At 45.8% G+C, this 23767-nt stretch overlaps 1 protein-coding gene across 2 annotated transcripts in view; it reads left to right on the forward strand.

Moving 5' to 3' along the window:
• Nucleotides 1-23767, forward strand: part of LOC126210340 (cytochrome P450 4g15-like) — a 110410-nt gene that overhangs the window by 83970 nt on the left and 2673 nt on the right. Inside the window, exon 6 of one of the 2 annotated variants that reach the window (XM_049939555.1) lies at nucleotides 4507-4704. The exons of the other annotated variant lie outside the window; for it this stretch is intronic. Coding sequence (XP_049795512.1) covers nucleotides 4507-4704 — 198 coding nt within the window. The remainder of the gene's footprint in view (nucleotides 1-4506; nucleotides 4705-23767) is intronic. 2 annotated transcript variants of the gene reach the window in all.

Below are 23767 nucleotides of genomic sequence, written 5' to 3' on the forward strand. Positions count from 1 at the left end.
TTACGATCATGGTTCTCATTCCATGTGGGAACGACACAGATCTCCTCAGGAACGTAGGAACGTTCGCCAAGGAGTGGAAATCATGAATTTGATTTCAAACACTTTTTGATGGTGAGGAAGTCTGAAGTGTTCTGTAATTCGGCCACGGAAATTCACCCGCAGGCCTGGTTGCAACAACTCGAATTCTTTCTTCCTCCGACATGGCCAAGTGCGCACAGAATTGAACAAATGTGCGGTTGCCTCGAAGGTGAGCCAGCGGCATGTATGAGGTCAATTGCACACAACTGCATGCAATTGCAGCGTGTTATCGTTGAAGGACGATGAAAGGAAGACATAGACGGTTGCCATAGCCTTCTCCTAGAGCTTGTGTGTGATGCGAACGGCAACGCCTATTACGAGGTGCATTCAAGTTCTAAGGCCTCCGATTTTTTTTCTAATTAACTACTCACCCGAAATCGATGAAACTGGCGTTGCTTCTCGACGTAATCGCCCTGCAGACGTACACATTTTTCACAACGCTGACGCCACGATTCCATGGCAGCGGCGAAGGCTTCTTTAGGAGCCTGTTTTGACCACTGGAAAATCGCTGAGGCAATAGCAGCAAGGCTGGTGAATGTGCGGCCACAGAGAGTGTCTTTCATTGTTGGAAAAAGCCAAAAGTCACTAGGAGACAGGTCAGGTGAGTAGGGAGCATGAGGAATCACTTCAAAGTTGTTATCACGAAGAAACTGTTGCGTAACATTAGCTCGATGTGCGGGTGCGTTGTCTTGGTGAAACGGCACACGCGCAGCCCTTCCCGGACGTTTTTGTTGCAGTGCAGGATGGAATTTGTTCTTCAAAGCATTTTTGTAGGATGCACCTGTTACCGCAGTGCCCTTTGGAACGCAATGGCTTATGATTACGCCCTCGCTGTCCCAGAACATGGACACCATCATTTTTTCAGCACTGGCGGTTACCCGAAATTTTTTTGCTGGCGGTGAATCTGTGTGCTTCCATTGAGCTGACTGGCGCATTGAAAAATGGCATCCCCGTCTCATCCATTGTCACAACCGACGAAAAGAAAGTCCCATTCATGCTGTCGTTGCGCGTCAACATTGCTTGGCAACATGCCACACGGGCAGCCATGTGGTCGTCCATCAGCATTCGTAGCACCCACCTGGATGACACTTTTCGCATTTTCAGGTCGTCAAGCAGGATTGTGTGCACAGAACCCACAGAAATGCCAACTCTGGAGGCGATCTGTTCAACAGTCATTCGGGGATCCCCCAAAACAATTCTCTCCACTTTCTCGATCATGTCGTCAGACCGGATTGTGCGAGCCTGAGGTTGTTTCGATTTGTTGTCACACGATGTTCTGCCTTCATTAAACTGTCGCACCCACGAACGCACTTTCGACACATCCATACTCCATCACCACACGTCTCCTTCAACCGTCGATGAATTTCAATTGGTTTCACACCACGCAAATTCAGAAAACGAATGATTGCACGCTGTTCAAGTAAGGAAAACGTCGCCATTTTAAGCATTTAAAACAGTTCTCATTCTCGCCGCTGGCGGTAAAATTCCATCTGCCGTACGGTGCTGCCATCTCTGGGACGTATTGACAATGAACGCGGCCTCATTTTAAAACAACGCGCATGTTTCTATCTCTTTCCAGTCCGGAGAAAAAAAAAACGGAGGCCTTAGAACTTGAATGCACCTCGTATTATGGCCGGGGCGCCTACGAGCAGTGGCCGCGAGAGCGGAGCCGCAGCCGTAGAGGCAGAATGCACTCACGGGCCGGCCGCGGTGGTCTCGCGGTTCTAGGCGCGCAGTCCGGAACCGTGCGACTGCTACGGTCGCAGGTTCGAATCCTGCCTCGGGCATGGATGTGTGTGATGTCCTTAGGTTAGTTAGGTTTAAGTAGTTCTAAGTTCTAGGGGACTTACGACCACAGCAGTTGAGTCCCATAGTGCTCAGAGCCATTTGAACCATTTTTTTGCACTCACGGCGCAACGGGTCACCCGGGAGTCACAGAGTGAGCGATAGTTGGGTGTGTCGCTACAATTCGCGGAACTCGGGTAGAGCGAATGATGCTAATGGACACCGATCGCCAAGAGGGAATCGGAGACACCCCGGAGGGGTAGAGAGATACGGAAATGAGCAGCGATTTACGCGTAACTATGGCATACCAGGGAACGGTAGTCATGACCAGCGCCGGAATGATTACCGACCAAGCAATGTCAGGGCTGCTAGAAATAGTGCGGGTGGTCCGCGAGTGGGTGTAGAAATTCGTCTGGCAAACCCCTGACACAGTCTGCCTAATGCCCCAATCAGATCTAACAATGAAGCTGAGATGCATCAACTTACTGAGGACCAGTGCTATTGTCGATATTGGAGTACACTTGATAGAGGAGTATTTGATAGGGAATATTTGTTAAGAGAGGGCATTGTCTTGTGCTCAAGGTCATGATTCCACTGCGTGAATTACGCTCATACCATCTTCAAAGTGTATCACTTGTAGAGAATTCCTAAGTGGCTGAGAGAGAGAGGGAAGTCCCACGGCAATAACTCTGAGCTAGAGGGCGTACAAGACAAAAAGTATTTGGGCATATGTTCACAGGTTATTACACTCGGATATGGGCATGCACTGTAGTATTGGAATAAGGTATACTTTGGATTCCTGTCAGACCTAAAAACCGATCTTGAGTTTTTTAGTGTCTTCTCACAGACTTCTGGATTAAGCATAGTAACAGAAGGAGGACTGGGGAGGGGGGGAGGAGGGATTTTTCACATAATATACACTTTAAAACTTTGAGGAAAATATTTATTCTCTTCAATTAATATTTTCACCTGAAAGACAGTTATCGAACTTTGTGTTTTTTAGGTTTGATAGTTGATGCTTTGCCAGCACATCCACGTGAATGACATCAACACTATCCAAGAAGAGTGTCATGATTTTTGTCAGCAGAAGGAGCTGCGTTGATTTTGCCTTCTTTCGTGTATGCACGAGATGCCACTATAGTGACTGCATATTCGTTTCTGGCTAGATGTGATGCACCGAAGTTGCATAATCTGTAATGATCCATGACAGGAAGGCCTCTTCCATTGCCCGAAGACTGCTCCAATAATTCAGATGAAGAGGCATTTTTTATCTTGTGGTTTCTTGTGAGCATTTATGGAGGAGAACTTTAAATATCCAAGTGTCTCATTCTCTGCGCACATACTTAGGTAATGCTCACTGACAGCCGTACAACCTATTGTCGAGTTGTGATGCGCCAGTCTGCGCGAATGATGGGATCTGCCTGATTCACCACGTTGCACACGTGCGGAAACGGAACATCAAATTTGAACCGTGTAAAGTATCTTCTTCTATATAATACGTTGTTGGAGAGAAAATTCTTAGAGTATTTGTTTTGTACGTTGGTATTCCGGTTGCTATGGGTTTATTTATCGAATGTAATTTTTTATTTGTAGTTGACTGTTGCTGCCGGGGTTTACATATTGTCATTTTGTCATTTGGAGGTAGTGAATGGGGCTGCGTATGGTAAAAAACGGAGTGCCAAGTGGAAAAATCGGAGCACTTGGGATATATTCTTCTGTTTGAGTTCAGTGGAGGGATGGCAGAAGGAGAATATATTATTGATGATTAAAGTCTCGGTTATGTGTATCTGTTGAGTTTATTAAACCTACGGAGAAATGCTATGAGCTTACGGACGAACCCGATATGTTAAAAGCTGTAAAAAAAATTTCGAAGGTTATTTATTGAACAACACTTGTACATTAACAGTTCCAGACTCATAGCTTGCAAAGAAATTTTGAACATCTGATTTATTGCGACTCTTCAGTTTGTCCCGGGCTATTTTTTGGTCTAACAGTACACGGGTGTACAATGTCGGAGATACTTGCCGAGAACACCACAGGCACATTCGCCTAATGTATCCCAACTAGTCAGCGGCCGCAGAGCACTGTCCGTTCGAGATTAATGCGAGGAGTATGAACATAGCAGGATGTTGGCACAGACTTCCAAGTACTGGGACTGAGGCCATAGAAATTCGCACCAGGGGCGACCTCATCAGCCAAGATTGGGGGTATAATCTTAGGAAGGCTCGGGAACAAGCAATGAGTTTAATTAAGAAGACTCGGCAAACAAAACGATCTGGCGACCGGGGCGGACAGAGAACTTACATCTACGCTGCCACTGACGCCGACGCTAGGGCCTCCGCGACTGCAGACGGAGCTGCGGCGGCGGCAGGGGATACTGGTTGGCTCTCGAGGAGCTCAAGTCGCCAGCGCACCTGACGACGGCGATGTGTCTGAGCGCCGATACAATGTACCAGTAGAACATTATGAACTGGCAGTGTACCCGTGGACTGTTCGATCATCTGACAATATTCCTCTGTTCCTGTGTGCGGTAGCTTTCGGCTAATAATGTGTTCTGGATTTCCCCCCCCTAATGAACATTTCTTCCTGTTGGCCTACAGAATGAACACTCCAACAAGCTAATCTAATTCAAATGCCTCACAGATCGTGAATATGCTGATAGCCGGCACGGAGACGACGGCTGTGACTGTCAGCTATGTTCTGCCACTGCTGGCCCTCCACCCTGAGTGGCAGGATGCAGCCCACCAGGAGCTGAAGGACGTCTTCGGCGAGGGTGACGACTACCTGCGGGCCCCCAGCCTTGCAGACCTAGGCAGACTCAGGGTGCTGGAAAGCATCAAGGTGAGCCACTGTCCACTGGCTGCCCGTGTGGTCGCAACATATGCCACTTTTCCATATGTCGACCAACGTAGTAGAACCCCATATTCTATACGTACTAGCGGTTGGAAAACCGGCCAGTACGCTTTAGAAATAATATATGTTTCAGTCTAGAACAGCAATTTTTAATTTTGACGACTGGCTACAAGTTTCCATAAAATGTATCATCCTCAGGCCACTCCCTGCCATGCAGTCAGCCCAGTCAGATGCATCAAATACTGCTATACAATGGGGTGACAAAACTGATAATTTATCTACATGTACATATACACACAATGGTAGTATCACGTACACCCGACGGAAATTAACAGACTTTGACTGGGGTTAGACGCAATGGACATTCCATTTCGGAAGTCGTTAGGGAATTCAATATCATGAGATCCACAGTGTCTGGAGTGTGCTGAGAATACCAAATTTCAGGCATTAGCTCTCACCACAGACAAAACAGTGCCCAACAGGCTTCACTTAACAACCGAAAGCGGCGACGTTTGCATAGAGTCGTCAGTGCTAACAGACGAGCAATGATGTGTGAAACAACCGCAAAAATCAATATGGGACGTACGATGAATGCATCCTCTAAGAAAGTCGGGCGAAACTTGGCGTTAACGGGCTGTGACAGCAGACGACCGACGCAAGTGCCTTTACTGGCAGCATGTCATTGCCCGGAGTGCCTCTCCTGGGCTAGTATTATTATAAGTTGGACCCAAGACTACAGCAAAACAGTGGCCTTGTCAGATGATTCCCGATTTCAGTTGGTAAGAGTGTGGCACAGATCCCACGAAGTAATGGACCCAGGTTGTCAACATGACACTGTGCAAGATGGTGGTGGCTCCTGAATGGTGTTGGTTGTGTTGTAATGAACTGGCTCCACTGCTCCAACGGAATCGATAATTGACTGGAAATGGCTATGAATGGCTACTTGTCCCCAAACAATGATGGAATTTTTAAGCGTGACAATGCGCCGTTTCACCAGATCACAATTTTTGATAATTGGTTTGACGAACATCCTGAGCACTTCAACTGAATGATTTTGTTACCCAGATCACCCGACAGGAGTCCCGTCGAACATTACTGGAACATAATCGAAAGGTGATGCTGAAAATCCTGCACTGACTACGTCTTCGCAATTATGAATGGCTACAGAGGCACCATGCCTCATTATTTCTGCAGGGGACTTCCAACAGCCTTTTGAGTTCATGTGACAAGTCGAGTAGCTGCACTACAATGGGTGAAAGGAGGACCAGCACGATGTTGGGAGATATCCTCAGCATATACGCTTGGAAAGTGATGCTGATGACTGCACCCCAGAGAATGCCCAGGGGAGGTACTGTGTAAGGAAACCAGTAGCCAGTAGCCGAAATTAAAAGTGTGACTGTAGACTAATACAAATATTACTTGTATAGGACCTGTTTCGATTTTTGTTGTGGTGTTGATGCTGGACAGTAAAGCACCAGCAAACTAAAACGTCTGTTAATATCTACTGTGTCCAACAAGAGCAGGCACCAGGCAAACTTCAAGGCTACTGACAACAATCCGTATGATGACCACAAATTTTGAACTACAATTTTGGTTGTTGTTGTAGGGCATGTTAGTTGTAATGGATAACAACTTCTAAGTGAGGATTCTATCACGAACTTCCGTGTGCCGAGATTGCTGTAATAGTGTGTTTAATAGGAAATCACAAAGGTTCCATGTGAAGACTGCATCTTTTCCACTACAGTTTAGGTTGTTCTTGTTGTTAGTGGTAATGGTGAGGGTGGTGCTGGTGGTTGAATTGGATAACAGCACCTACATGAGCAGTCACCCACAATCTACTGCGTACCAAGGTTACAGTCATAAAGATTGCCTTTAGAGCATGCACGATTTTGTATTTCTGTGTGTTGTGGTGCTGTTGTTGGTGGCGGTGATAATGGTAATGGTGGTGTCATTGATGCTTGTGTGATGTTGATGGTGATAATAGTGACGGTAGTGCTATGTAGCGACATCCACCTATCACGCACTTAAGCCTACTGTTTCCCAAGACTGCTCTCAGAAGGCGGGCTATGAAAGAATGTCCCTGTGGTCCTATATGTGGACCATGTTTTAGAGAGTTCAGTGTAACTTCTTGTTGTTGGACGACCTTCCTGGGTATATTAGCCCAGCTGAGTATCAGCCTAACCTATTATATGTGTAGGCTACAGTTCCTAGGGTTCTTTCAGTGAATCTGAGTTTGGCATCTGACTCTCCCCTAACAATTCTTATGTATTCGTTGCACTCTAAATTGCTCCATATGCATCCTCCCAACTATTTAATGAAATATCGTATTTTTTTCTGCTTTTATATATATGCCTAGGGTTGACTGTCTGCTGTCAATCCTTGCACCAAATGTCAACCCTTTGCACATCTTCTTGCTGTTCGCTAGAGTTTTCTAGTATAGTGACGTCTCTATATAAAGCAGCAGCATCCACAACGTCATGAGGTTCCAACACTATCTACAAAATCGTTTATATGTGCTGCAAACAGTACCGGTTTTATAATGCGCTCTTGTGGCGAGCCAGAAGTTTCTTTCACGTCTCTAGATTTCTCTCTGTTGAGAATAACATACTGTGTTCTGTTTGCTAGTAATTTTTTAGATAATGAGAAAGAGCGCCTGTTATTCTCTACAATCGTATTTTGTTCATGAGCGGTGTGCGACTCGAGTTCATGCCGTTTGTTCTTTGGCATTTTGTCACATCGAGTGCCGTCTCGTTACTTCTTTACTTACTGGTGTAACGAAGTTGCTAGCTTGCCTCCACGAGTGGCAGCAGCATTGCGTATCGATACTAATACTTCCGCACTATCTTTGGTGTGACCACTAGTATTTCCAAGTAGCGTGTGTGGTGGTCAGTCGGTTGGGACGGAGCAGCCAGGAAGTCTCCACAGCTCGAGGCCAGGCCGGGGCCGCTGGCAGCGTGCACGCGCTGTCGGATCGTGAGGAGCCAGCTCCGAGAGCGACATTGTTCATTGTCCACCAAACCAGGAAGCTGAAGTTGGGTGATCAGTTAACCTGTTATGAAACCTCAACTATTGTGACATCTCTTCGTTCATTTGTGGGTTGTTGCTCCCTGGGCCATCTGGGCTAGCAGCAACGTGTGATGTGCTGGAGCTGGAGAAATCTTGGAGCCATCTTCCTATTTTGTGATTAACTATGAAATTAACTGTTACTTGCCAATGGAGTGCACCAGCGGTATTTTCTGTCCTGTGGCCGTTAACGCCCCAGTTACCAGCACCAGTCGTTAGCTTAGTTTTTCGGCAGTGTGCCTTTTCTCGTCGTGTCGATGGTGTCTGGCACGGCGTGTAGTTCGACAGCCTTTTAAGTTGTTTGGTTCATATTATGCTTAGAGTGCTTATTGTTCCCGTGGCTGTTTTTAGACGCCAATTTCTAAAGATGTAGTGCTGTTCGTATCTTCGTCCTCGGCCGATATTTTCCATCGTTGTGCCGTTGGTCGGACGGAAGAGAAGTGGTTAAATTGTTGGGAGGTCCTTGGGCCATCCCTAATTTGGTTTGCCATCCGATTATTTAACTTCAGCTCTTGGCTGCCTGTCTCACCTCACCTTATGTTTGAGCTACCTTCTCAGGCCGACCCTTGAAACACTTCTGAGCACCACTTGTTCTGTTTGTTTGAGATTGTGATTTTCTTTTCAGTCTGAAGTTTTCTGAGAGGCCTTTGGCCATCTGTTAATTCAGTTATTTTTAAATTTGACATAAAGGCCTTCAGCCGTGTTAAAATTTTGAAAATTGATTTTATTTTTAAAATATTTTTTCCTTCAAATTTGTTCTATCTGAAATTGTTTGTAATCCAGGTCCTAAGCCGTTAGTTGTTTGATGTGTTCTTTTTTACCTTTAGCCAGGCAATAAATTAATATTTCTTTAATTAGGCCTTTGGCCGTTCTGTTGTAAGTTTGAAAAGAAACTTCTTGGTTCGAAAAAATTGTTTATTAGTGTATTTTAATTATAGATGTCCTTCAGTAGTGTAGTGTAGGCCTTCAGTCGCTAACTGTTTTCAATTGCATGTTTTCTTTTAATTTTACCTTCTATTTTTAATTGCTTTGGATTTCTAAGCCAGGCCTTCAGCTTTTCTTGTTTCCTTGTGGTTTTGGGCCTTCAGCCCAGAAAGCATCTCAAGTTTTCTTTAACTAGGCCTTCAGATATATTGTCTAATTGTGATCTTTTAAGGCAATGTGTAAATAATTGGTTCTAAGAAAAATGAAGTTGTGTGTTTTATTGTGCAACTCTCAGCAACTGTTTACGGCCCCATCCACAATCGTAACCTTATCTTGTGCGCTCTCTGAGTACCTACCAACCAGGTTCCAGTTCATTAAATAATGGTACAGAACAGTATAGCACACCATCTGGAAGTGGTAGTACATGGCGTTGCCTGAGCTGTAGTATCTACCGCCTTCTGACACTCATGCGTTGTTGCTGTGATCTTCATTCCAGAGTCTGATTTAATGGAGCTCACCATGCTACCCTATCCTGTGCAGGCCTCTCCATTCCCGTGTAACTACTGCAACCTACATCCTCCTGACTCAGCTCAGTCTGTTCACCTCTTGGTCTCCCTCTACGATTTTTACCCTCCACACTTCCCTCCAGTACTAAACTGGTGATCCCTTGATGCTTCTGAATGTGTCCTACCAACCCATCTCTTCTTCTAGTCAAGTTTTGCACACAAAATTCGTTTCTGTTCAGATGTATTCAGTTCCACCTTATCAGTTACCTCACCTACCCATGTAATCTTCACCATATTTCTGTAGCACCACATTTATAAAAATTCTAATCTCGCCTTATCTAAACTATTTATCGTCTGTGATTCACTTCCATACATGTCTACACTTCATACAAATACCTTTGTTTCCCTTGCTGCGTTCTCAATATACAGATTGAATAACATCAGAGATAGGCTACAACCCTGTCTCACTCCCTTCTCAATCACTGCTTCCATGCCCCTCGATTCTTATAACTGCCATCTGGTTTCTGTACAAATTGTTAGCCTTTGGCTCCTCTACTCCTGCCACCTAGGAATTTCAAAGAGTGTCCAGTCAACACAGTCAAAACCTTTCTCTAAGTCTACAAATTCTAGAAACGTAGATTTGCCTTTCCTTAACCTGTGGTCTAAGATAAGCCGTAGGGTCAGTATTGCCTCACGTGTTAGAACACTTATATGGAATCGAAACTGATCTTCCCCAAGGTCGGCCTCTACCAGTTTTTCCATTCGCCTGTGAAGAATTCGTATTAGTATTTTGCAACTATGACTCTTTAAACTGATAGTTCGGTAATTTTCACTCCTGCCAATAGTTGCTTTCTTTGGGGTAGAAATTGTTATATTATTCTTAAAGTCTTATGATATTTCGCCTCTCTCATTCATCTTGGTCACCAGATGGAAGAGTTTTGTCATGGATGGCTCTCCCAAGGCTATCAGTAGTTCTGAAGGAATGTTGTCTATTCCTAGGGCCTTGTTTCGACTTAGATCTTTTTGTGGGCTGTCAAATTCTTCACACTGCAATGTATCTTCCATTTCATTTTCATCTACGTCCTCTTTCATTTCCACAATATTGACCTCGAGTACGTCACCTTTGTATAGACGCTCTATATATTACTTCCACCTTTCTGCTTTCAAGTTTTTGTTTAGGGCTGGTTTTCCATCTGAGCTCTTGATATTCATACAAATAGTTCTCTTTTCTCCAAAGGTCTCCTTAATTTTCCTGTGGGCAGTATCCATCTTACTCTAGTGAAATAAGCTTCTACATCCTTACATTTGCCCTCTAGCCATCCCTGCTCAGCCATTTTGCACTTCCTGTCGATCTCATTTTGAGTATTCCTTTTCGCCTGTTCCGTTTACTGCATTTTTATATTTTCTCGTTTCATCAATGAAATCCAATATCTCTTCTGTTACCCAATGGTTTCTACTACCCTTCGTCTTTTTATCTACTTGATACTCTGTTGTCTTCACTATTTCATCTCTCAAAGCTACCCGTTCTTCTTGTACTTTATTTCTTTCCCCTGTTCTTGTCAATCGTTTCCTGATGCTCTACGACCTCTAGTTCTTTCAGTTTATGAAGGTCCCATCTCCGCAAATTCCTACCTTTTTGCAGCTTCTCCACTTTTAGTCTACAGTTCATAACCAATAAATTGTGGTCGATCCACATCTGGTTTATAGTTTATAGGTGCGACGCTAAACCCACTGCCCACGACAAGTAGTTTAAATTGTGGAAAAGGGGCCAGAATTAGCGGCTGTCAGCTACATTCAAACATACAACTTCATTTATTTCATTACAAGAGCCAAGAAAATTAAAAAAAAAACATTTAAAATTGGCTGAAAGCCAATAACTTAAGACTCAAACCAAAATCAGAAATTTAAAAGGCAAAAGGCCTCATCTTCAATGAGTTCTTTCAATTTGGCTGAAGGCCCAAACAATCTCACACCTTAAGAGCAAAACCACTTTAATTTAAAAATCGGCAGAAGGCCCATCACTTAAGACCCAAACCAAAATAAGTTCTTAAAAGGCCAAAGGCCTTACCTTAAAACAGATCTTTAAATTAGGCTGAAGGCCAAACAATTTTACGCCTTAAGGGCAAACAACCTTAATTTACAAATCTGCTAGAAGCCATACAATACAAACAACAAGAAAAAATAAGGCAGTACACCCAACGGCGCTCAGAAGTTTCCGAGGGTCGGACTGGAATTCAAAACCTAGCGCTCGCTTAGGTGAAACAGGCAGTCGGCCCAACCATTCTCGATCCGACGATAGCCCAACTGACAGACAGTCAACAGACCTACCGACAAGATAACTTCCGCTCCACCCGACCAGCACACAACACGGAGTTCGATGGAACAACGTAGAAGGTATTGGCGCCCGCAACCAGTTATACATTGAGCTGTCAAACTACACACTGTGCTGGACAGCGACAACACAATGAGGAAACTACACTGCCTGAATTTACGTCAACGGCCAGGGCAGGTAACCAGAACGTTAACGGCGACAATGCAGAAGATTCCGCTGGTGCACTTTAATTCAAACTAACCAAGTACAGTTAAATTCCACCGGAGAGTGGCTAAAATTTGCCAATTTGAAAACAAACGTTGGTGCTCGAGGAAATGTCCCAACAGCCGACAATGAAATCCAAACGACACAAGGGGAACAGTCGTGACTTGCTGGTAGATTAAGTCAAAACTCAACTTTCGTGTCCAGGATCGGTGAGGCACGGACCTCGTAGCAATGGGAACAGCGCCACACACTCCGACTGCGCGTGGACGCCGCCAGCGGCCTCAGCCAAAATACGCGCAGCGGAGATTTCCTCGCTGCTCCACGCCAACCGACAAACTGCCTAGCCTCGGAAACGGTGAAAAGACGAAATATACGTCGGCCGATGAGACAACCAACCGAATCACCAACCAATGGTCGTCCCTCTCCAATCTCCCTCCGTCGGACAGTTCATGTGTGCCGCCAGCGGCCGGCGAGCACTGGCTATCGGCGACTCACCGGCGCTCCGTCCCCGACTTCACTGCAGCTGCGTCCCGACTGCACCGCTGGTCCGTCTCCATCTGACTGCCAGGCACACGACGACCCGGAAATGCTATCGGCCGCTCCAGAGATGATACGACAGTGCACTTATCGATACGCGCTGCTGTACCACTCACGGGCAAGTGAGGCAGGAAATTACCCACGCCAGTAAACGGAATAAAGAAACGAGGCATCAGTACGGCAATAGAAGATGACAAACAGTACATGTCGTGAACACGAGCCATGCATGTCTCAGTAGGTGTGAGCTTCGTGTCTACCTTGGCTACAATAATGCGTTCGCTACACTGTTCATAGTAGCTTATCCGCATTCCTGTATTTTTATTAATTATTAAACCAACTCCTACATTATCCGTACTTGATACTGTGTATAACCCTATATTCACCTGACCATAAGTCATTATAATTCCTGCCACCGAACTTCGCTGTTCCCACTATATCTAACTTTAACCTATCCATTTCCCTTTTTAAATTTTCTAATCTACCTGCCAAATTAAGGGATCTGACATTTCACGTTCTGGTCGGCAGAACGCCCGTTTTGTTTCTCCTCATAAGGACATCCTCCTGAGTACTCCCCGCCTTGAGATCCGAATGGGGCACTATTTTACCTCCGGAATATTTTACCCAAGAGGACGCCATCATCATTTAACAATACAGTAAAGCTGCATGCTCTCGGGAAAAAACAACGGCTAAAGTTTCTGATTGCTTTCAGCCTTCCGCGGTACCAGCACAGCAACGCCGTTTTGGTTGATCTTACAAGACCAGATCAGTCAATCATCCATTTGCCCCCGCAACTACTGAATAGGCTGCTGCCCCTCCTCAGGAACCACACATTTGTCTGGCCTAAAAGATACTCCTCCATTGTAGTTACACCAACCATATGGTTACCTCTATCGCTAAGGCACGCAAGTCTCCCCACCAATGGCAAGGTCCATGGTTCATGTGGGGGGAATCTCATGTCCTTGCACTGTGTCGATCCTCTGCAGGTCTTCTTGCTGTTCGCTACAGTTTTCTGGCATAGCGACTTTTCTATATAGAGCACCATCATCCACAACGTCATGGGGCTTCCAACACTATCTACAAAATCGTTTATATGTGTGCGACGAACTACAATGGTTCTATAACGCTCTCACGTTGAAATCTTCTAGAAACATATAACACTGCACCAAAATATCTAGTGACAATTAACGTTACTTATATGCAACTTTTTGAAGACTTTTAACTGGAAAGATAAATTTTATTAAACTTCAATGAATCATGGTTTTTACTCAAACAGGCTGAGTGACGATAACCTTCTTTGGAACAGAAAAGTAGCTGAGGTCCGAAGCCAATCTTGTAGTTCGATGAACTGAAAATTGCAGCATAAGAAGTGTTGTGTACATCCGCGTAGTCAGCGCGTACACAACTTTCCCACTAGAGCGTGCCCCGCTAAGGACACCAGCGCAGGCGCAGCGCTCGTCCGTCTCCGCACTACGAGATGGCGCTGTCTTACAGACGGACCAAATTCTGCTTCCGCCGATCTGCGTATTAATATGTAACGCAGCCAATGAGATTGCTGCTAACGTAGAACCTTTTCTATTCGTGGATCATACTCGCACAGTGATACCTGAACGCTCGAGGTACTATAACGAGTGTACAGACCTCCGATTAGTCAGTCTGCATTAGTCTGTAGTCGTTTCTTACTGCGCCTAATACGATTATCATATTCCTGTACATAGCCATGAAGAGAAATGTATAGACACTTTGTCAAGTATCAGAGATATGTGAGAATAAGATTAACGTACCAAGACCAAAGGAACTTCAGATTGTCAATTGTAAACAGCATCCAGAATCAAGTTACGTAATGTCTATGATTTTTATTATTTTAATAAATCTGTGTGAAAATTAATCAAGTTCTGTTTAAAGTTGGTCACCGTCAATCTGCTACTCTAAGCGTGCAAGTGGCATTTCTATCATCTGACCTAACGGCAGAAGATAAACACGCCATGATAAGACCACGAGACATATTGCTGACACTCGCCTACTTCGTTAGAGCGACAAGCCAAATAATTTGATGGTGTGTGTACCGAAGGTCTTACAGTACGCACACCACAAGGAGTACTATATCTATGGGGACTCCAGGCCACAGGTCAAGTTTCCGCCACTTGTCGGTGCTATAGTCACAGTACTACTGGGCACTGCAGTCGCTGACATTGGCCGGCAATTCAGAATTCCAAGACGATGACAACAATGCCCATCTCCTCTCTCTCTCACGACAAATCAAACTGTCATTATCAATCACGTGACACACCACTTCGCTTCCCTCCTCCTCTGCTATTCCCCTCCACTTTCCAGCTAATACCAAAATACTATTAAAGTGAAGCAGCCAATTAGTGTGTAGTACGTCAGCGGGCGTTAAAATGGAATGGCACTATGCACCCGAAGTAGGCATCTTGGCTGTTCTCAATTGTGTCAGCACTAACAGAATTTTTGTACCATGTCCAAACGTATTTGTCCAAAAAATTACATAAATAATGTATCTTGCAGTAATTCTTCACCTAAATTACTCCAACATACACACACACACACACACACACACACACACACACACACACACACACACACACACACACACGCACGCACACCGCTTGCTGATTCCGCTGCTGAACAGTTCTGTACAATATTGACACATCTATCTCATCATGATCAGTAAGTTTCATCTCTCTGATTTGTGCATAAAAGTACATTTCCCCTCACTCTCTTTCTGTCTTTAATGAGGCAGAAACATTGCAATATATTACTGAGGGATTGAACGGGATACAAGTGTTCCAACTGGCTGACACCCCTTGTAGCTGACTCCCGCTGAACTGTGGGAACAAGTCTTGACTTGATAAGTCTCAACAGTCTCTACAGTATGATTTACAAACAATGGCAGTACAGAGAGGTCGAGTAATGAACGAGGAATGCAGTATTGCCAGTTCAAAGTGAGAGTTGTCATGCATGCATAAAGAGGCTTTGCACTTCAAGAAATGTATGTCCTGCAAATCATGTCTCTCTGTCTGTCGCTTATGATGAATTCCTCGCTTATTGTGCATGGAGGCTTACCACAGTCATCAGTCATCTCAGCTCACCACAATTGCAATAAAAATTCAGAAATAACTTGCTGCAGTGAGCTTTAATGCTTACACTGTGTATGACATTCCCAGCAGAATGTTCAAGACATTACCGAGCCCTCATTGGATACCAGGAAATGCATGATGTCATGTGTACAGAATGAGCTTAATCTTAGTGAGCGACATTCGTGACTCTTCCACCTTGAAATAACTCACAACTTTCCAGAACAAGCCTGAACTTGTTTAATTGATATCATGATTAGACTTGCTGACATCTGCATATGTATACTGATGCAATCTTCCAGTACGTCATATTTCGAAGAGCAAAGATACATGCATATGCAAGGTGATAACTGTGGTGTCACCGCTAGACACCACACTTGCTAGGTGGTAACTTAAATCGGCCGCGGTCCTGTAGTACATGTCGGACCCGCGTGTCGCCACTGTGTATTCGCAAACGTAGCGCCACCACAGGGCAGGTCACAAGACACGGACATGACCTCGCCCCAGTTGTACGGACGACATAGCTTGCGACAAGACGTATCAAGTATTCCTCTCATTTGCCGAGAGACAGATTAAATAGCCTTCAGCTAGTCCATCGCTACTACCTAGCAAGGCGCCATGTGTATCTTTGCTAATTGCTTACTACTATGCAAGAGATGTATTTCAACAAGAACAAGACTACATTAAAGTTAAGTATATTAAAATCTCTCTTCTTTTCTTTATAGTTTTCATCCAGTCTCCTGTTTCAGAATTTACGCCCGTCTGCGTTAGTTTCGCGTGCACCTAGCCACTCATTGTGTCGAGACCTTAGGGAATCGACACAACAATATTTTGGCGCCGAGGAGTGGTGCCGCGCCCACGTTGCAGTCTTTGTGTTATACTTGCTCTAATTTGCTTGTGTCATGGCTTCGCCGCATTCTCCAGATGTACTGTCCGAATTTTTTCGCTTGCAGAATCAGCAGACGCAGGCGTTATTGGAAGCCCTTGGACAGCTCGTCCAGGGTCAACGTGCGCTGCAAACCGATGCGGCGGCAGCCGCTTCTTCGCTACCGCAGCCACACAACGCTGTCGCACCGCCATTTAGGCCCTTCGAAGCCACAACCGAAAGCTGGACTGAGTGGGCCGATCAGTTCAACTTCCACCTCACTGCTTATGGAATTCAAGGTAAAGAGCGGCAGCCGTTTTTGCTTTCTTGTGTCGGTGTGTCTACCTACCGGGTGATAGTGAAATTGTTTCCCCGACGCGACGTAGCAACTCTGACCTACGAGGAAATTTTGTCGGCTTTAGATGCCTATTTCAAAGAAACAGTTAATGTTGTTGCAAAACGGTATACGTTTTTTCGTACAAAACGTACCGCCGGTCAGACTAATAGGGAGTGGGTAGCAACTTTGCAAGGACTTACTAGAGACTGCGCGTTTGCCTGTGAATGTGGCCTCCCATATTCAGATACTATGGTGCGTGATGCAATTGCACAGAACGTTTCTGATGTTCGCATAAGGGAACAGATTTTGAAGCTAGTTAATCCCTCCCTGCAACAAGTGATAGACATATTGGACAGGCAAGACACACTTGACTTTGCTCAGGCATCATTTGAAACTTCGCCAGCAGTGTGTCACGTTAATCGGCCCGCCGGGCCCGCTGCACGGGACGCTAAGCGGCCCTCGCGCCCGACTTCGCTGCGGCCGCCTAGCTTGCAACCACGTGCGCCGCGTAAGCAAGCAAATGCAGTGAAATCTTGCCCGCGGTGTGCGACTAGACATTCGCGTGAAAATTGCCCGTCACGCCAAGCTATTTGCTTTTACTGTCAAAAGAAAGGACATGTACAAAGTGTTTGCCAGAAAAAGCTTAGATCCGACAATCACACAAATTCCAGGCCCTTTGCTTCGCGCCGGAATCGAACCCAGGACAATCAGGCTCGTGGACCTTCGCCCATGGACATTCATGTAGTTCATGCCCACCCGTCCAGTGACACTTTAGCTAACAGTGACTGTGTTCGTCCCACCCAACGTGTGCGTCGACGTCGCCGGAAATCCCGTAAAGTCGCAAGTGCTTCTGTACCTGTCTCAGTTCAAATTGCACGAGACAGTCGCTCTTGTCGTCAACAAGACAATAAACTTTTTGTGGACTTAGACTTTGCAGGAAAAGTGATACCATTCCAGCTCGATACCGGAGCTGCAGTTTCATTGCTCAATCACGACACGTACAAACAACTGGGCGCACCGCCATTGCGTGCCGCAAATGTTAAGTTAACTAGTTACTCAGGACAGCATATACCTGTGTTAGGACAGTGCAGCCTTCTTGCCACATACAAGGGACAGACAAAACTTGTGTCATTTTATGTTCTTCGTTCCTCTAGTGCAGTGAACTTGTTTGGTTTAGATTTGTTTCAATTGTTTAATATGTCTATTGTAAATCAGGTCCTATCAGTGAATCAGACTGTGCCTTCCGCCAGTGTTTCTAGTCTTTGTGAAGAATTTGCAGACATTTTTGCACCGGGCCTTGGTTGCGCTAAGAACTATGAAGCGCATTTGGAACTGAAAGACAACGCGCAACCGAAATTTTTCAGAGCGCGCAATGTTCCCCACGCATTGCGTGATGAGGTCGCAAGAACATTAGCCGAATTAGAATCTCAAGGTGTCATTGAACGTGTGCAGGCTTCTCTCTGGGCCTCACCCTTAGTAATTTTGCCAAAACCTTCCGGAAAACTGAGACTTTGTGTGGACTTCAAGGCAACTGTGAATCCGCAACTTGTGACTGCTACTTTTCCTTTGCCCCGCCCGGAAGATCTTTTTGACAAACTGTGCCCGGGAAAATATTTTTCAAAATTGGACCTAGCAGATGCGTACTTGCAGATACCTGTGGACGAAGAATCCCAGCGCGTCTTGGTGGTAAACACGCATCTTGGCTTGTATCGCTTCAAAAGACTGCCGTTCGGGTGTGCATCCGCCCCTGCTTTGTTTCAGCAATATTTACAAACTATTTGTGCGTCGGTCCCTACTGCTGCGAACTATCTGGACGATATTGTAATCTCAGGAAAGACAGAAGCAGAACATTTGCAAAATCTCCGAACATTATTTCAGGTATTGCGACAAAATGGTCTTCGCTTGAGGAAGGACAAATGTGTGTTTTTTGCTCGTGACTTACCGTACCTGGGGCATGTCATAAATGCCCAAGGTATACATCCGAGTCCAGAGCACCTTCGTGCCATTCAGGACTTGCCGTCACCGCAGAACTTAAAACAGCTACAGAGTGTGCTGGGTAAGGTAAATTATTATCACCGATTTGTGCGCAATGCTTCTTCCATTTCAGCTCCGCTTCATCGCTTACGCCGTAAAGGTGTTCCGTTCGTCTGGACAACGGAATGCGAACGCGCCTTTCGCCAGTTGAAATCGGCGTTACTTTCAAATACTTGCCTTACGCCATTCGATCCCCGAAAACCCCTTTTGTTGATGGTAGATGCATCGGATTTCGGGATCGGTGCTGTGCTTGCGCACAAGGATGGCTCGCATGATCGCCCTATTGCCTTTGCGTCCAAATTGCTCTCATCTGCGCAAAGAAATTATTCACAAATAGAGAAAGAAGCTTTAGCTCTTGTGTTTGGTGTTACCAAGTTCCATGACTTCTTGTATGGTCGTCACTTTACAATCATCACCGACCACAAACCTTTGACATCGCTTTTTCATCCAAACAAGCCTGTACCTCCACGTACAGCGCAGAAATTCATTCGCTGGTCTCTTTTTCTCTCGCAGTACCGCTACGATATCTTGTATCGGTCCACTGCTAAGCACGGAAACGCTGATGCGTTGTCCCGTTTGCCTGTTGCTGAGGATAAAGCATTCGATTCTTCCGAACTTGCTTGCATGTTCATTGATTCGGAAGCCGATGACGTGGTCGCATCGTTTCCGATTGATTTTCGTCGTGTAGCTACAGCCACAGCTGCTGACCCTGTCCTTGCTACTGTTTTGCGTTTTGTTGCTACGCAATGGCCCTTGTCAAAGTCACGGATCGAGGATCCTTTGGTTCGCCGTTTTTTTGCTCACAAGGAGAGACTTTTTGTACGACGTGGTGTTTTGTTGTTGCGTTCCGATAATGATCAATCCCGAGTCGTAGTCCCACGTTCGTTACAGTCCTCTGTCTTACGGCTTCTTCACCAAGGACATTGGGGTATAGTGCGAACGAAACAACTTGCTCGACAGCACTGTACTTGGTTCGGAATCGATGCTGCGATTGCGAATATGTGCTCCTCTTGCGTGGCGTGTGCCGAACAACAATCCGCACCGCCGCGGAAATTCTTTGCATGGCCGAAAGCCACTTCCCCTTGGCAACGCTTGCACATAGATTTTGCTGGTCCATTCTGGAATGCTCGATGGTTGGTTGTGGTCGATGCTTTCAGTCAGTTTCCTTTTGTTGTCCGGATGTCTTCCACGACGTCTTCTGCCACAATCCAAGCCTTGTCTGCTATCTTTTGCATTGAGGGTCTTCCGCAGACTATTGTTTCCGACAATGGCCCACAATTCATGTCCGCAGAATTTCAGTCGTTCTGCAAGGCCAATGGTATTCAACATCTGACATCCGCGCCGTTTTCGCCTCAGTCAAACGGTGCCGCTGAACGATTGGTCCGGACTTTCAAGTCGCAGATGTTGAAGTTGAACGAGTCGCATTCTCGGGAGGACGCTTTGTTGCTCTTTTTGTCCTCATATCGCTCTCAGCCTCGCGATGGTCGCTCGCCGGCTGAATTGCTCCATGGTCGTCCTCATCGAACTCTGATGTCTTTGTTGCATCCGCCACTTCCGGTTCCTGTGCAGCGGCAGACTCCTGCTTTTGCTCCTGGCGACGTTGTCTATTATCGCAACTATCGCGGTTCACAGCGTTGGCTCGCAGGGCGCATTCTTCGCTGCCTCGGCCGCGCGATGTATTTGGTTTTGGGGGCCTCTGGTGAGGTGCGTCGGCATCTCAATCAGCTGCGCCTCTGTCGTCGCCTGGGTTCTGCCGCTCCCCGTCTGCTTTCAGCGACGGAGCCGTCAGGTCAGCGCCCTGGGGACCCATCTACTGGCTCGCCTCATCCCCAGGTGTTACCGACGATGCCTTCCATTTTGCCTCATGGCGTCGCGCCGCCGCAGCCGCCGCCGGCGCCGCCAGCAGCGGACGCTTCGCTGCAGCCGCCTCGCGCCTCCCTGGGTCACGCGCCGCCGCTTGCTTCCCGTGACCAGCCGTCCTCCGCCATGGACCTCTTGCCCGCTCCGGACCAGATGTCGTCTTCGCCCGTCGGGTGCTCCGACCACATGGAGGTCGACCCCGCGGCTCCTCTTATATCATTACGTGCGCAAACACCTCATGTTGACGTGCACCCTGGACTAGGTTTGCAGGCGTTTCCTAGCTCCCCTCGGACCGAATGGCCGGGTGCGGGTGGCACAGCCTCGCCTGTTGTTAGGCTCCCCACCTCATCGCATACGTCAACATGGGGTCCTCCCCACGGCGGGCGGAAGCCTTATCTCACGACCGTTCGCCGATTTGCGGGGGAGGAATGTGGTGTCACCGCTAGACACCACACTTGCTAGGTGGTAACTTAAATCGGCCGCGGTCCTGTAGTACATGTCGGACCCGCGTGTCGCCACTGTGTATTCGCAAACGTAGCGCCACCACAGGGCAGGTCACAAGACACGGACATGACCTCGCCCCAGTTGTACGGACGACATAGCTTGCGACAAGACGTATCAAGTATTCCTCTCATTTGCCGAGAGACAGATTAAATAGCCTTCAGCTAGTCCATCGCTACTACCTAGCAAGGCGCCATGTGTATCTTTGCTAATTGCTTACTACTATGCAAGAGATGTATTTCAACAAGAACAAGACTACATTAAAGTTAAGTATATTAAAATCTCTCTTCTTTTCTTTATAGTTTTCATCCAGTCTCCTGTTTCAGAATTTACGCCCGTCTGCGTTAGTTTCGCGTGCACCTAGCCACTCATTGTGTCGAGACCTTAGGGAATCGACACAACAATAACAGTCACCTTGTCAGCTGAACATCACTGCCGTACCTAATACCTTCTAGGGTGTAATACCAGTCACTTTGTCAATTGATCATCATTGCCCCCATGCAATAAAATACGATGGAATTGCAGTCACTCAGAATTTTGCTCCAGTGTGACAATGTGACTTGTTGGAACAGAAGTAGTTAGAACTACATAGAGCATTTAGGAACTTACCTGGGTTACTGGTAGTCAGTCTTTAGAATACTATGTCAGTTCAGAATGCCTATTTGTTTGTGTTAACTATCACTGCCTTTTCTGCTTAGCATTATCAGCGTAAGGTTTTGTAATGGAGGATAAAATTAATACCCTAGCACAGAATCATTATAATATTGGGTGACTTTGAACAGATAGCAATTTCCTTTTCTTGCCTACATGAGAGTGTTAACTATGCTATTTCATGTAGTTTCCCCTGTGTAACAACAGATGACGACATACATCCTGAAACAAAAAATATGAAGTCAGTGCCATACAATGGGTTCACCGTCTGACTGGTAGTATGTCTGTATATAGCATATTCTGTCTAAAGTAAAGGTTGAGAATGAGGCTTTTGTTAAATGTTTCTTTTGTTTTGTGTATCCCAAATTTTGCGTTTAGTACTTCATTCTTAGGATGCTTTATATTAGTGTGATTTGGGTCTGTACCTAATGATGAGATGAGATGACATCATGATGTGCCTGTTCTGTTTTAGAGTCATTGCATGTGTTTTTGGATAGATGTGATGGATGGCATGTTTGTGCCTTTGTGTATCTGTGTATGTGGAACGAACTTGGGTTCATCTGTAATGATTTTAAAGCACTAGTAGTTTGCACAGATGAGTATCAGCAGCCGTACCCCAGACCTCACAGCCGTACAGTTCAGGAACTGATGAAACCTGACCAAAACCCCAATTACATCCATCAGTAATGTGTAACTCCAAAGTAGTTTGTGGTCAATATTTTACCGATTCACACCATGGGAAATCTCGCTTCTCTAGAGACAACTGATGACTGGGTGCTCTCCTCCTGGTTGTGAACATTATGCGGCTTTCTTTGGAGATTAATTTTGATCCTCTAGAAATTGCACGGTTAAGTAATTTGCTCAAGGTGCCGCTGCAGGTGCATGACGATGTAATTGGTGTTTGCGTGACTGGCATAGACAACTGTATCATCTGCAAAGAGTGCAAATGACTTTTGCCTTGTTTTAGGATATCGTTAATACAGACACCATGTGGTATGGGACCCAGGACAGAGCCCTGGGGTATTCCTGCATCTATGATTTTATGTTGCTTTTGCACTTGTCTAAGCTAATATAAAGTTTTATATTGCTTAAGAAAGATGCCGGAATTGATTATGTGGAGCAGATACTCGATTTCAGTAAGTTCGTGTAGTAAGCCCATGTGCTAAACATGGTCGAAGGCCTTCTCGATACCCAAGAAGGCAACTCCCATGCTGTGCCCTTTTACCATGACCTTGCAGATTTTCTTGACCATCCAGTTGCTCTGGGTTGTTGTGCCATGCCCCGCGCGAATGTCAGATTGTTAGGGGGTTGATGATTTGCCTGTCGTTGAGGAAGGAAAGCTTAAAAGATATATGGGTCTGTGGTTTTGTGGAAAGAGGGGATTTTTGTTTCGCTTCGGAGGGGTGATGACTTTGGCTGTCTTCCAGGCTGTAGGAGAATAATGCAATCTAGACAGGAGTTGTAGAAGGAGGTAAGGTAAACGACTGCTAAGAGTGGAAGATTTTTGAGTTGAAGTGGCCTAACGCCATCGGTATTAGGAGGTTTGGAGTTACGAACCCTTTGATGGTTGAGCTGATTTCACAACTGGCTGAACTTCCTCTTCACGGTTTTCGGTGACATCGTCGACATCGTTTTCTCGAAACAGTTGATGAGATTCGAGTAATGTAAGTTTACGAAATTATCACAGTTTCTCAGCGGATTGACTCTTCAGGAATAACATTGATGATATCCATCATTTATGTGACATTGGTTTCAGTATCTGCCATACGTAGGGACTGTTACTACTGACACCTTTTGTGAAATTTCTGAAATGCGTTTATTATTTTTTTTATTTAAAGTATCGTTGGTGGCATGTGTTTCCTGATTTTTTCGTGTTTATTAACGAGACATAATGTCTGAATACGTGTTTCACAAGAATTTCCCGCTTCGGCACTGATGTTGTAAACAAAAGACAAAAGGAGACTGGCAATCACACACACACAGCGTGCCACAGAATTGTACTAGGAGGGAACTGATTCGGATGGCCAACAACACAAACCATGAGTAGCTCTGTGGCAGAAGTGAGCAGGGAGAGAGGTGAAGGACAGTGCACCCCCCCCCCTCCCCCATCGCATCGCACTGCTCACAGGCAATCGTCACAGCAAC

This window comes from Schistocerca nitens, chromosome 10, assembly GCF_023898315.1.
Source record: "Schistocerca nitens isolate TAMUIC-IGC-003100 chromosome 10, iqSchNite1.1, whole genome shotgun sequence".
Classification (NCBI taxonomy): Eukaryota; Metazoa; Arthropoda; class Insecta; order Orthoptera; family Acrididae; genus Schistocerca; species Schistocerca nitens.